General features: G+C 38.2%; 1 protein-coding gene across 3 annotated transcripts in view; it reads left to right on the top strand.

Moving 5' to 3' along the window:
* SLC12A7 (solute carrier family 12 member 7) overlaps positions 1-15,091 on the top strand; it is a 73,221-nt gene that overhangs the window by 48,232 nt on the left and 9,898 nt on the right. For all 3 annotated transcript variants that reach the window (XM_054818537.1, XM_054818535.1, XM_054818536.1), the window contains exons 14-21: positions 1,133-1,231; positions 3,594-3,713; positions 5,714-5,818; positions 7,992-8,160; positions 10,874-11,069; positions 11,396-11,565; positions 11,714-11,845; positions 14,088-14,195. In XM_054818537.1, coding sequence (XP_054674512.1) covers positions 1,133-1,231; positions 3,594-3,713; positions 5,714-5,818; positions 7,992-8,160; positions 10,874-11,069; positions 11,396-11,565; positions 11,714-11,845; positions 14,088-14,195 — 1,099 coding nt within the window. The remainder of the gene's footprint in view (positions 1-1,132; positions 1,232-3,593; positions 3,714-5,713; positions 5,819-7,991; positions 8,161-10,873; positions 11,070-11,395; positions 11,566-11,713; positions 11,846-14,087; positions 14,196-15,091) is intronic.

Below are 15,091 nucleotides of genomic sequence, written 5' to 3'. Positions count from 1 at the left end.
GGGCAGAGAGGAACCAAATGAAATTAAACAAGCGCAATTGTAGGGTCCTGCACCTAGGGAGGAATAAACCCCATGCACTGGTGCAGGTTAGGGATTGACCTGCTGAGAAGGAGTGCTGCAGAGAAGGACCTGGGAGTCCTGGTGGACAACAAGCTCTCCATGAGCCAGCAGTGTGCCCTTGTGGCTGAGGTGGCCAATGGTATCCTGGGGTGCATTAAGAAGAGTGTGGCCAGCAGGTCGAGGGAGGTTACCCTCCCCTTCTACTCTGCCCTGGTGAGGCCACATCTGGAGTTCTGCGTCCAGTGCTGGGCTCCCCAGTTCAAGAAAGACAAGGAACTACTGGAGAGAGTCCAGCGGAGGGTTATGAAGATGTGATTAGGGACTGGAGCATCTCTCATATGAGGAAAGGCTGAGAGCTGGGTCCGTTTAGCCTGGAGAAGAGTAGACTGAGAGGGGATCTCATCAATGCTTATAAATATCTAAAGGGTAGGTGTGAAGAGGATGGGGCCAGAGTCTTTTCAGTGGTGGCCAGTGACAGGACAAGGGGCAGTGGGTACAGACTGGAACAGAGGAAGTTCAGTCTCAATATGAGGAAAAACTCCTTCAGTCTGAGGTTGACAGAGCACTGGCACAGGCTGCCCAGAGAGGTTGTGGAGTCTCCTTCTCTGGAGGTATTCAAAACCTGCCTGGATGTGATCCTGTGCCAACCTGCTCTAGGTGATCCGCTTTGGCAGGAATGTTGGACTAGATCATCTCCAGAGGTCCCTTCCAACCCCTGCCATTCTGTGTTATCAACACTGTTTGGGTTACAAATCCAGAACATGGCACTGTGTGAGCTATTATGAAGAAAATGAACTCCATCCCAGTCAAAACCAGTACACCATGATTGCCATTTGTTTGCTATGTTTTCTTTGAAATCTTTGTTTGAGGCTCTATATTATGCTAATACCATGTTTTGAGGCCTAATATTCTACAAGTATTAATTTAATCTTAATCTGTCTTGTGTTATACTGACCACTGTGAATACAGTGTACAGGTTCCTACCCTTTTTGGATTGTGTTCAGCCTTTTAATGCAAATCTGTCTAGTTAATTTCCTGTTGGAAAATGCTCTTCTTCTTTTCTTTTTAACAGGTTTTTCCTTATGTGCTATATGTTTGTAAATCTGGCTTGTGCAGTTCAGACGCTTTTACGGACTCCCAACTGGAGACCTCGTTTCAAGTATTACCATTGGTAGGGAATATTCCTTCATTCAGAAGAGTTAAAAGTAATTAAGCAGCCCAAAATTGTTGATTTTCTTGTAATAATAAAACAATCTTCTTTCTGACTTTGTTAAAGATGATTCATACACTGAATGCTCTAACAGCAACATTTGTTTTCATATGTTTGGAATAGGGCTAGTAGTACTTGTGATTATGAAAACGTGGTTAACGTAGAGGGTTTGGGAATGGAATGCAGGATGACATTTAATATTGCCTATAAACCAAGACATCTGAGTATGTAAGAATGAAGGTGGAAAAAAAAATATTTGTTTTTCATATATAGGCCGAGCCTGGTGTGCATAAAACATCACTCAAAATCCCTGGTTCACCTCTGAAACACTCTGAGAGCAATGGGGAGCACAGAAAGCCACTGATATGCTTCTGGTGCACTTGAGACAGCTCCCAGATATGCCTGAAGTATACCAAAAGGCATTCTGAAGGTCACGATGCATAGCAGAACTTACTGGTACACCACTATGGGTGTCTTAGGGTTAGAGTTAGCATTAGGTTTGGGCAACGATGCCTCTGTGTCTTACCTGCTTTGTTTGGGGTGCTTCTATTGCTTTATGTGGAGCCAGGGACTCTTTGAGTGTCTTTCACTGAAACCTGAGTGCCTCTGCATGTCTTTTGGTGCATTTTGGGAACGTCCAGAGTGCATGTCAGGTCTCTGCCTGCTTTCCAATTGCCTTTCCCCTCAGCAGCAGCACTGAGGAGAAAACCAGCTGGGCTCTGCCCCCTCCCCCCCCAGAGCTCTGCAGTCACTTTTGATACTGTTCAGTCTTTGCCTGGTAGTATCATTTGTGCCCCCATGGAATAAGAGCTTTAGAGTTCAAACATTTCAAAGTAAGATTGGGAAACTTCTTGATTTTTTTTTTTTTTTAGTGTGAATGTTAAAAATACGTACATTTATTTAATTAACAGTAATTCTATTGAGAAATTTTAGTGCTGAAATGTCTTGATGACTAGAGCCTTTATATGTAAGATGTTGCTTGTTAATTTTCCTTTTAAAGAGCTGAGTGAGTCGGGGCTTTAGCCCTGAAAAAATCTTTTTGAATATGTTTAGTGGGCACTTGCCAGCTTGGCACCTAAATCTCCAAATACATCAGTGCCTGACTCCCAGTCTATAACTTCAAATACCTAGTAGTATTTGCAACATCAAGAAGGAAAATGGGGGATCGCTGTCTTTTTGTTTTGTTTTTTGTTCCACCTCCTCTGAATAATCTGATTGTGGAAGACATCTAGGAGGAGGTACAAAGTAGCTTAAAAGCTAAGGCAGGTGGGTAAGATGGAGGGTAGCAAGATGGTACAGGATGGGCCACGGCGAGGAAGAAAAAGCAAAGGGTTCTGACACGGCAGTAGCAAGAGTTTGTAACCATTTGGCACCAATTCTTTTTTGTATTTTTTTTCCCAGAGAGATTCGTGAGCCAACTGACTCACCGTGTGACAACATAATCACTTCTAGCCAAAGCAGGTGTTGGAATGCTTGGCCAGAATTGGGATGGGATTTTATTTTTTTTTCAGTGAAAGTAGACTCTTAGGTTGGCCAAATCAAGCATGAAGGAGCAGCTGTTGGTTCTTTTAGACAAACTACTAAAGGTACCAAACAAAAGTTGAGTCTGCCGACACTCTTGGTCAATACAGTGAAAGCTAGCTCTAATTTGGAAATCAGATGAAAAGAAATCTGGGGTGTCGTATGTGACTACAGGTATTCACCAAACTGTCCAGTTCTGAGCTGACTTACATCTGTCTTAAATAATAGTGTGGGCAAACCAGGCATATAAACTTTAATCTGGATATGCTTCTGTAACTTTTTCAATTCAGTCATTCTTTCTTTATAGCCTTTGAGAGCTTGTTTTCTGTAGTCTCTTCCTACTGCCTTGTGTTCTCGCCTAAGAGACAGGCCACAATGGAAGTGGAGAATCTAATGGATGAGTCAAATTCAATAAAAATTAATCACCTATTTTTGTGGCAAGTAACATGCTGTTTAGTATTGGTTTAGACTATTTGTTAAGCTTAAATTCAAATCAGTGGTAAGTGACAGCAATGTGTTTTGAAACTGGCCTTACTTGGATGTACTGATAGAATTTCAGAACTGACAAATGCAGTAAGTCCCTTGTTACATCTAGTTCAATTGTAGTGTTCATGTCACACAAAGGTTCAGAATGTAATTTTATATAAACTAAAATTGGAACAATGTGTTTTTATTTATATAGTAGCTATAAAATTGCCTTTGAAGAAGAAAGGCCTTTCTGGAAGTTAACTGAAATAAGAAATTTAGTTTGTAGAATATTTGCATGCCTATTTAAAAAAATGGAAAAAATGGTTTCTTTTAGGACTCTCTCATTCCTGGGGATGAGTTTATGTCTTGCCTTGATGTTCATTTGCTCTTGGTACTATGCTTTGATTGCCATGGTAATCGCAGGATGTATATACAAATACATAGAATATAGAGGGTAAGACCATATATCTTATTTATTTTATATTTAATATCTTTAACATTTAGCAAAAAGCACTTTTGTATAACATAGATGCAACTGAAGTAGTAGAATTAAGAGTATTCCTTGAAACAAGGTAAGATCCCAACTCTCTTAAGAGAGTCAGAAGTTTTCAAATTCTAATTTCTCTGGAAGCTCTGTTCCGAACTTCTCAACAGCCAGAGCTAATCAAAATAACAACCAATAAGGCTGGGAATTTTTCATTTGAGTAAAGATTACGGTGTAAAGTTCTGGTACTTCAGGAACATTACCTTTTACTATCAAGCAGCAACTATTACAAAACTGTTACCTTACTATTAACTTTGGGCTAAAGCCCTAAAACTCTGCTCTCTTGTATGGACTTAGCACTTTTTAGAATGAATCGTACTGAACAATCCAGAGCACCCACTGAAAATTGTCTGTTTTCTGAAGGCTTAGATAATCTTTAAATTGTAACAACTTTGCGTTGTATTCATTTGACAAGGGACGCATACAGAGCCACACCTGTAAGAAATGCTGTGCAAGTAAGAGACTTAAAAAACATGCTCAGTTCATTAAATAAACAAAACCACACAAACCCCAACCAAAAAACCCCAACTAAACACCATATCATAAAACCAGAGGTGACTATGATGAGTAATGTGTGTGCTTTCCCTTTCTAAGGTAAGGTATCCGATGCCTGTTCTAGTGAAGAAAAATAGTAAGATCTTGGAGCAGGAAATCGAAGTGAGGACAGTTGTTTTGATGAGTGATTAAGCACAGGTCTCAGGTGGATCTGGTATAAACTATTCCATCTTGTGGGTTCTCCATCTTTTAATATCTCCATTTCCAGATTAGATGCTTTCCAGGATTGTACCAGCTCCGTTTACTGGGTTAATTATAAGGAAATTAATTTGCTTATTTTAGCCAGGATGTCCGATCAGATGATAACAGTTTTGCTTGTGTGCGTACATGTAGATAGGCACATATATAAAATCATGTGTACATCCCTATTAATATACAGACTCTACAAATGTTGGCATATAGCCAGCACATCTGCTCTGTAAAGAGAGATTCTTTTTTGCAGAAACTTAACTACTTTTCTCCCTGCTTTTACAAATGCAGGGGCTGATCTGGCAGTGGGGAGAAACTCACCCTGAAATGTTTTAAAAACTGCTGTCTGGAGAAGGCCTCAGTATTTATTTTAATTTTTCGATAACTGAGTAAAAGAAAATTAAATGATTGTGCTGTCTGTCAGGGTATGTTTTAATTGCCATGTTGTTCCTTAATAGCTTTTGAATTCAGTTTGGCTGGTTTCATCTAAATTTCAAAAGAAGGCTAGAGGTAACAAAGTTCAGTGAGAATTCATGAATGGAAATAAGAGGGAGAGAGGGCAAGGGAGATGGACTGCTTGCCATAGTAGTAGTTCCTTCCTATTTGGTTGGCAACCTGGCGTGTAGTGTAGCTTTGTATTGAGAGAAAGAGGAGTGGAAAATGTAGGAAGATTGATGCTTGTCAGGAAGGCAGATGAAGCTTTAGGCTCATCTGGGAGAGGAGCTGGGAAGGAAGGGGAGAAAGCTGTAGTGGTGGTGTTGGGGGAACGATATAGCACATTAATCCATACAGTGTCAACTTTCACTTATTCATTCTGCTGCTTTAAAACAATTCCTTTTAAGTAGCCCTCATTTACTCATTCTAGTGCTTAAAAGCAACTTAAGTAGGTCTCATAATTACAAAAAAGCTTTTGAACTATGAATAAAGCAGTCCATAAAAAGTATTATTAAATACTTAATAAATAGTTCTTTTGAAGGGACCTGAGACTGATTCACCTTGGTTAGTGATCATTCTTGTTTTAAATCTGCAAGATGAGTGGTTTTTTTCATGCATTCATGCAAAAAAGTGTTCATTTTTTATGCCCATTATCCCTCACATGAGAAAGTATATTTAATTTGTATAAATAAACTGGACCCTGTTAATTTAATATCTTCTACACCCTGAAGAGCGGAAAAAGAATGGGGTGATGGAATCCGAGGTCTGTCTCTGAATGCAGCTCGCTATGCTTTGCTTCGTGTGGAAGATGGGCCTCCTCACACCAAGAACTGGAGGTAAGTCCTACACTTCCAAGGTCACATAGTTCTTGAAATATGTAAATCTGTTGGGAAAACTGCTGGTAAAGCTAATGGCCAAAGTGAAATTCACCATTAAAATAATGTTCTGAGTATGGCAATGATGTCATTGCAATAGTATTATTTTACTGCAATAGTACATGACTTACAGTCAGCACGTAATCAGCTTTGCTGGGAATATGGGCAAACTAACTTGAACTTAAATCCATGTGGTGTTGACATAGTTTTCCAAAGTGCAGAAGAATTTGAATGTTTGATTATTTATAGATTTTCCAGATTCAAAGGAGCAGTTCTCAGTGAGTCCCACTGTCTCTATAAAAGAAACGCTGCAAGTCCATAAGGGTTTTTTTTTGCTTCTGTATATGTTCCCTCTGAAATAGATTGTATAAATCTACAGATGATCCATAACTGTTTTAATTCATTTTTTGTGGCAATCTTTTTTATAGAGCTTCATGTAATAGTAACACTTTCTAAATTGCCTAGATATCATTAAAACAAAATCTCACATTTGCTGTCTAGTGGTATCTAATGGGATTAGATGTCCACTACTATTTTTGCAATATTTTCTTTTTACTTGTTAAACTATCAATTTTCTTAAAGCCGACACAAAAAATACTTAGCATTTAAAAACAAAAGGACGTTTGCACATTGACACTTGTGTTGAATGTAATGCAAATCAGAACTTTGATCAGTGGAACACACAAAAAAGAAATTCTCACTAAATGTGCTAGTTTAATTATAGTCACTGCTCTATGATAGTATCCCTGGGTGCATGCACATGCAATGTTCTGTTGCCCTTCAATTTAATGGCATTATTTTACTATTTGTCATGGGACTGATGCACATAAGCATGGAATACATGAGCCACTACCTTTTTCTGTGCCTGAACTTGACATCTCGGAGGCTCCAATGTAATGTAGTGTTGACTGAGAGCATTCCTGTTAAATGTCTGACATTGCTTCAGTTCCAGATGAGTTACCCTTCTCTTGTGTCAGTGTAATTGCTAGAACTGGAACTTCTTGTTACGTCTTAAACTGTGCTGGTTTTGAGACAGGAAGTAGTCTCCAACTCTTTGTCGTTCTTGTGAATTTGTAGTAATAACAGGAAAATTATAAAATGTTGTTTTGGGAAAAATAAGCAGATTGGATGTTGATTAAAGGAAACAGAATGTTTCTTAAGTATGCAGTTGAAACAGAACTTGGGTGCTGTCAGTATGGTTAAGGGTATGACTGTCCTTTCGGAAAGACCTATGCAGATAGAGGAATGGGTTGACAGAAACCTAACGAAAATCCAAAAGGACAAGTGCAAAGTCCAGTACCTGAGACAGGCTTGTCCGCTGCAATGGTACAAGGCTGGGAAGCTGCTCTGGTGGAAGGGACCTCTGGACCTTCTAGAATATTTCATCTAGCATATTGTGGACCTTCTAGAATATTTCATCTAGCATATTGTGGACCTTCTAGAATATTTCATCCAGTTTTAGGCACCTTCATATAGGAAAGACATCACTAAGCTGGAGTGAGTTCAGCAGAGGACCACAGAGATGTCGGTTGGGGCACAGGAGCATATCTCCTGTGGGGAGAAGCTGAAGGAGCTTGGAGGACACTTGAGGGGAGCCTAAAAGCTGATATAACTAACTAGTAAACATCCAATACCTAAATGAAGGTTACTGAGAAGATAGACTCCCTACAGCAGGATATAGTAGGAGAATGAGAGAACATGATAAAATGGAGAGGAAAAAAAAAAAGAGGTGATGACAATTAAGCATTGAAGAGGTTACCCAGAGGTGATAATATGTCTTTCTCTGGAGGGTTTCAAAATCTAGTTGGATGGAGCTGTAAACAATCTGATGTGCATTCAATGTTTAACCATTTCAAGCAGCAGATTGCACTAGATGACCTTAGAAGAGTGATAAGGGTGATTCAATAAAACTACTCTTCAAGGTAGCTTTTCAGAATGATGGTATGGTGGCTCATGTAGGTATTCTGTACCTGATGTGTTGTTGCTATTGCAAATTATGACTTCCTTGCTTGATAGTTGAATGTTTTCCATTGAATTAAGCACTTAATCTGTATTTTATTAATTTTTAATATTAATTTTTCAATTCTCTCTTGCTTTTCTATATGTATATGTGTGTAACTTTTTTTTTTGACAGACCTCAACTTTTGGTCTTGTTAAACTTGGATAGTGAGCAGTTGGTGAAACATCCTAGATTGCTTTCTTTCACCTCTCAGTTGAAGGCTGGTAAAGGACTGACTATTGTGGGTTCTGTGCTTCAGGGTATCTACTTGGATAAATGTACAGAAACTCAGAAAGCTGAAGAGGTATGTAAAGGACAGCTTACAAACACTTGTAACTTCCATTAGTATTTAAATGTTGAATCTGGACAACTCAGATCTTGAATTAGAACAGACTGTAGTAAAATATTGAATAAAACATCAATTTTTACTATCAGCACAATCAATGATTATATATAAAGAATAGGTTGGGGTGGTTGAGAGCCCTGGGCTCTCAATCAAATTAAATTCTTGAAAAAGCTAAGTGATAGATTTTTAACAACTTACCTTATAGAGAAAACAGATTTATTTAACAAAAAACTTAACATTTATCTAACAAATGCAGATGTGCTTAGCATAATTTCATCCTCTGGATATATACATGATATTATTTTCTGCATTATCCTGGAAATACGTAGTACAGCTAGGGTTAGGGATAGTCTTTGCCAAACCCCTGCTTTGATGCTTAACTGTAAACAGCATCCTTCTTGAGATCCTTTACTCTTTCTTTATTCTTTTTTTTTTCCCCCCTTTCCTATTTATCCCATATGTCTAGAGGAGGTAGGATGAGGTAAGAAAAAATAGTAAGTTGTCATGTAATTTAAGATGACATCTAACTGTGCTTACAAACACAAATGAATTTAACTTGCATGTTTTTTGTTTTTTGTATTTTTTTCCCCTTGACAACTTGTCAGTATTTGACTGTGCTACCCGATTGAAAATACATAGACATTTTTGTGGGAAGCCCTTGAAAGTACCTGAACTTGATTTTAAATTGTCCCCTGAAGGAAAAAGGGAAGTTAATAGACTGAGCTTCTGAAGATCCATTGGTCATACAGCTTAGATTTTCAATGCAAAGCACATTTCCCTTTTGGATCGGTCTTAAACAACTTGTGTACTTCTTTTGTTTAATCCAGTATTGGGGTAACTCTGTATAGATAATTATATTTGCTTACCTACGCAAACTTTCCTACTCCTAGCTTTATAGAGTGGTGAAACGTTTTTAGAAAATACCATGTTTCATGTATTTTATTAAATACTATTGAAAAATCTGTTGCCTTTAGAAAACTACTATATAATCTACTCCAAAAGTAGGATTTGATTGCCATTATATCTTCCAAAAAATTTTTAATATCTTCAGTGTTATTGAAAAGAGCATCAGTTGAAATGTCTACTGTTTTGATCCAAGTCATCCACAAAGCTGTGTAAAAATGCCTGTGATATATTCAGACCTGGTTTCTCTAAAATAGATGAGCATTTGTGATGTTGAAATGGACTTAACAAAGCTAACTGTCCTTTTTTCCCCAGCTTGCTTTTTTCTCCCTCTTGGTATTCAGACTTGTTCCTAGTGGTTTTTAAAATAACAAAGTATGAAGCCAGATGGCTCCAAGAGAGCAATTAGCTTGAAAACGTGGTGGAAAAAGTCCAGCAATGATACCTTGTGAAAGTAATTGTTATTAAGCTGCTATTATCGACATGTGTGAGTAGAAAACATGACCAAGAGTACAATCAGGCCTCTGAAATAAAACAAAGAAAACCTTTAAACAGAAACTGTTTACCCATGAGGATTTGAAATGTTACCTATGGTTGGCTTAACTTGAAGTCAACTACATTTTTGACAGATGGAACAGGAATGAATTTAAGGGAGACCTAATCCCCAGGTTCTCTAGAAAGTCAGACGGTGTTAAGATTGAAGAAACTATTGCTTTTAAAATGGAAACAAAGATGAATTGTAAAAGTTTGAGCATCTCGAGGCCTCATTTTAGAAAATGTAAACTAGAAAAGGTTTCTAAAAGATTTGTAGGAAATTAAGATTTCTCCTTTCTTTTAAAAGGAAAAAAGCATCTCTTTAAACTGATATGCCTTCGCAGATGTTGTTTGCACAGACAGACTTGTTAGCTTTGCTACCAAATTCTCTGAAGACTTTTTTCTCTACTAAACAAAATTTCTGATGTGGAGCCACACTGAGCCAGTGCCAGGCATTCTGTGATCAAATCTGTTCCTGATGATTTTTGATAGGAATTTTGGTGCTTCCAAAATTCCAAATTTTGATGTGCTAGTTCTTCCTTCTGAAACCATGCTGATCTCCCACACAAGTCATTGATAATGATGAGATTTTTATAAAGTCATGCTGTCAAAACATAGTAAATGCTGAAGCTGATGTTCACTAAACCTTGATACCATTTAAATGAAAGGGAGCCATGTTGAAATTAAAAGGATATGGGAGATTTCATCTAGTCAGTTTATCTTGTCATTATTCAGTTAGCTCCTGTACATCTATTTTTCCATGTTGGGAGCCGATAAATAAAGAATCAGTGTCTTAATGTCAAAGTTGTATGAGGAGCTTTGGCAGCCTCTTCTTCTAATATCCTTGGCATCATGTTTTCCAAACCTTTCCAATTCCAAAAGAAAGGACTTGTCATTTCAAACACATGGTGCTTTGTCAGTCAGCAGTTTTGACTTTACCTGAAGCAGTGTTACTTTATCTTTCTCAATGTGGTTTTACTAATGTCTTGTTCATTCTTCTTTGGAAATAAAAGGCTGAATAATTAAAGTAATGAAAAACTTGCCTTTTGAGGAGGTGTGTGTTTTTGGGTTTTAGTTGTCATAGAATCATGCTCACTCTTTTGGAATTAGCAGTTTGTTGATGTTGGTTGTACACTGTAGCTAATGTTTTGCTCTCATTTAGTGCTATTACTCCTTATGGTGTTTATTACCAGTGTTGATGACTATTTCCCCATGTGTAATCTTCCTTTTGCAGAACATTAAGGCCTTAATGGGAGTAGAAAAGACTAAAGGGTTTTGCCAGATTGTGGTGTCTCCTAATTTCAGAGATGGAATATCCTATTTGATTCAGTCAGCTGGTCTAGGAGGGATGAAGCACAACACAGTCCTGATGGCATGGCCACAGTCATGGAAGCAGACAGAAAATCGTTTCTCGTGGAAAAATTTTGTTGGTAGGTGTTTATTGACTTTCTCCTATGCATTTGTAATACAACTATGTAACTAATGTATTTGCTGCGTGGTGGAAATGTGATGCTGAAAGTCCAGTGGACAGTTGAATACTTCCCCACATCTGATTTCGTGTGGAGTGGGTTTTCTCAGCCCTCAGTCTCTTCAACCATGGCTTCTCTTGCTCTTCTCCTAAGCAGGTTATTCACTAAACCCAGGTTGCTCCTCTTTTGCCCTGCCAGAATCTGGGAGGATTTAAGCTTTTGAATTTAAAACAAAAGCTGTGAGTGAAAACTAGAAGTTCTTGATCGAATGTTGTTTTCCCTTGCAGACACTGTACGGGAGACAACAGCAGCACAGCAAGCACTGTTGGTGGCTAAAAACATTGACTTATTTCCAACAAATCAAGAACGTTTTACTGAAGGAAACATAGATGTGTGGTGGATTGTTCATGATGGTGGTATGCTGATGTTACTGCCTTTTCTCCTTCGACAGCACAAGGCAAGGACAACAGAAAATGGTTGGGATTTCATTTTCTAGCAATGAATAGTTCTAAGGGTTTCTAATGAGATATTCTCACCTTGACAGCGTTGTGCATGGTCATAGCAATCACTGTGTTACAAATTGTTATAATGTATCTTTTTGATAGGTTTGGAGAAAATGTAAAATGCGTATCTTCACTGTTGCTCAGATGGATGATAATAGCATTCAAATGAAGAAGGATCTTCAGATGTTCTTATATCATCTTAGACTGAATGCTGAAGTGGAAGTTGTTGAAATGGTATGTTACTGTGTTTTGGGGTTTTTTTAGGTGCAATTGAGACTAAACTTGGGAAAATGGATTTAGCATTTTTGAAACTAAGAGATGTTAGCCCAAATATAAAAGGGGAAAGACTGCAGTCCCACCAAGAACAAGAAGTTTTTGAAGCAATGTTATCTTACCATGTCACAATGCTAGCATATGTGGTAGTGAGTTTAATAGTTTTGTCAAGTAGAGTTGAGCCATTTTGATGTGTTAATGCCCATTTTATTTATGAGGACTAGCCCATAGAGATATTTCATTCAGGAAGGAAATAGCTTGGATTTTTAGCAGACAGTGAAATGGAAGGCTGATTGTGCTTAATTTAATAATCAGTGACATCCAGTATGAGAAAGGATGAACCATGTCCTGGGCTGCATCAAAAGAGGTGCAACCTGCAGGTTGAGGGAGGTGATCCTGCCCCTCTACTCCACTCTTGTGAGACCCCACCTGGAGTACTGCATCCAGCTCTGGGGACCCCAGTGCAGGAGAGACATAGACCTGTTGGAGCAAGTCCAGAGGAGGGCCACGAAGCTAATCAGAGGGCTGGAGCACCTCTCCTATGAGGACAGGCTGAGAGAGTTGGGATTGTTCAGCCTGGAGAAGAGAAGGCTCCGGGGAGATCTAATTGCAGCTTACCAGTACCTGAAGGGGGCCTACAGGAAAGATGGGGAGGGACTGTTTATCAGGGAGTGTAGGGACAGGACAAGGGGTAATGGGTTTAAGCTGAAGGAGGGTCGATTTAGATTAGATGTTAGGAAGAAATTCTTTACTGTTAGAGTGGTGAGGCCCTGGAACAGGTTGCCCAGAGAGGCTGTGGAGGCCCCATTCCTGGAAGTGTTTAAGGCCAGGCTGGATGAGGCTCTGGGCAATGTGGTCTAGTGGAGGGTGTCCCTGCCCATGGCAGGGGGGTTGGAACTAGATGATCTTTAAGGTCCCTTCCAACCCAAACCATTCTATGATTCTGTGTTCATCTCCCCGACTGCTGCATGAATCTCTCTAGAATAAGGAATCCCTAAGTCCCCGAGAGAGCATGTCACTTGTTTTTGGTATTGTCAATATCTTTGGCACTGAACAGCATGACAATATAGCAACAGATTCACAAGTCTATTAGTGACAGAATGAATTTTGTAACTTTTTTTCCTTTTTTAAATACTGGTTGTAAACTTCTAAAGAGAAAGGACTAAAGCTGTAGTCTGTCTAGACCCGCTCTTTTTGGCAATTAAGGAAAAACTTCATTTCCAGCACTCAGAGGTGACTAGCATAATGTCCAAAGTAAGACAAATACCAAAACAAATAAACAACCTTTTAAACTCATTCTGAAGTGGGATGAAGAAGATGGGTCAACTGGTTCAAAACTTCTACCACCAGTTCCTGGAATGAACAAAATCTATCAAAAAGATTTATCATGCTAATCAGCCATAAAGCAAATTTTAAGAATTGTTGAAATTACTTATGAAAAAAGTGACTTATGAAAAGTTTGGTTAGGATTTTGAACTAGGAAGTAAGATAAATCCATTTATTTTTGTTTTGTTTAGAGTACTGAATATAAAAGACTAAAATGCCATTAAAAGGCCCAGCCTTGGTTGGATTTTGAGCAGAAAATAGTATAGGAAGCACAACTTACTCTTCTCATGTAGGTCATAATTCTGAGAATCTTCCCAAAGATAAGAGACACATTACAAGTCAGTGACAACACAGACGACTGCTATAGGTTTTTACATTGTATTTTAGCTTTGAGCTGATGTCAGAATATATGCCAGACTGTCTTCATAAATGCTTCTATTTGTGAACGTTTCTCACTGGTGAAAGGACAATGTGTTATTTTGTGGCTCTAGACAGTTTTTAAGGAAACAAATGTGCACACATGTTCAGGAGGCAGCAATGCAGACCTGGTTTAAATAAGTGCTTTTAACCCTTTCTCATTTCTGTGGCCTAGTTGGAACAGAACAATGGAAAGTCCTTCCCAAGTACCTCAAATTTAGATAAAAGTCACATTGGTAGTGGTATAGTTGGATAGTTCAGTGTACAAGATTGCTGTTTGAAGATGAATTTTTAAGAATGAGGACAGAAATAATTGATTGTTATATGCTTGGCAATACTCCAGTGCCATAAATACATCCAAGACTGAATGAATGCAGGAATGAATGTGGTACGCTGTCTAAACATTGTTCTTTTGAGTAGTACTTTTCTTCTGATGTTGTAATACCAATCTCTTTTGCAGTTTGAAAATGATATTTCTGCATTCACATATGAGAAGACACTTATGATGGAACAGCGATCTCAGATGCTAAAACAGATGCAGCTATCAAAGAATGAAAGGGAAAGAGAGGTAGGGACTTCGGCTTGGTTCTGTGAAAAATCCAAAAGCAGTATTTCTTGGCCATGGCTTCTAATCAGTTTCTAACTAGTCAAAAGCTTTTATAACTGCATTCTGTGTTAGTTTCTCTACAGCAGGTTTCACTTGAAAGGTTAAAATAATGGGAGGGGGGGAATCCTTATTTATTTAAAAGATGTTTGGAGTTTTCCTGTTCTTGTGAAGAGTAGTGCAAGTATTTACTAGCAAAACATTGGAGTGTCAGTGTGGAATATATGCAGAGCACTTCCAAACTTGACAAATATCCGTAGCTAAGGTTCATGATTATTCAACTGGACTGATTAGCTTTGTTTGTGACTTGGTCTTGTTCAATTCACACCGAATTATTTTTTTTTTTTTTTTTTTTTTAGTTTCTGCATTATTTTGAATGTTTTATCTATCAACTAATTGTTGTTTCTGGATCCAAAACTAGACTGACTAACCTATAATCCTATGATATTCAGACAGGAATACTACATTTGCTGCTCCCCTGCCTTTATTAGTCTCTGGTGGTATTTTGCACACTGTAGTTCCAAGCTTCATGCAGCTGTGTTTTTCAGGAATATTTGTAACTTTCAAATATTTTTCTTCTTTTCTTTTGGCTTGGGCTTGTGCTTCTACCCCCTCATTTATTCTGTTAACTATCCCATTATTGTCAACACTTTCTAGTGATGTAAAAGGTATTAAATGCTTTTGCTCTGCTTTCACTTACAGTGATTTCCCTCCCATGCCAAATAAGAGATGTCTATTGTGTTTAACTGCTCATTCATAAAATAACTAGAACTTCTTTCTTGTGACTTTTTTTTGGCTACTGATAATTGTAACTCATTTTATGCCTAAGCCTTTTTGGTGTTAATCCTACAAGTCGGTAC

This window comes from Grus americana, chromosome 2 (assembly GCF_028858705.1).
Source record: "Grus americana isolate bGruAme1 chromosome 2, bGruAme1.mat, whole genome shotgun sequence".
Taxonomy (NCBI): domain Eukaryota; kingdom Metazoa; phylum Chordata; class Aves; order Gruiformes; family Gruidae; genus Grus; species Grus americana.
Note: the sequence above shows the minus strand (reverse complement) of the source record. Positions and strands in the feature narration are given on the sequence as shown.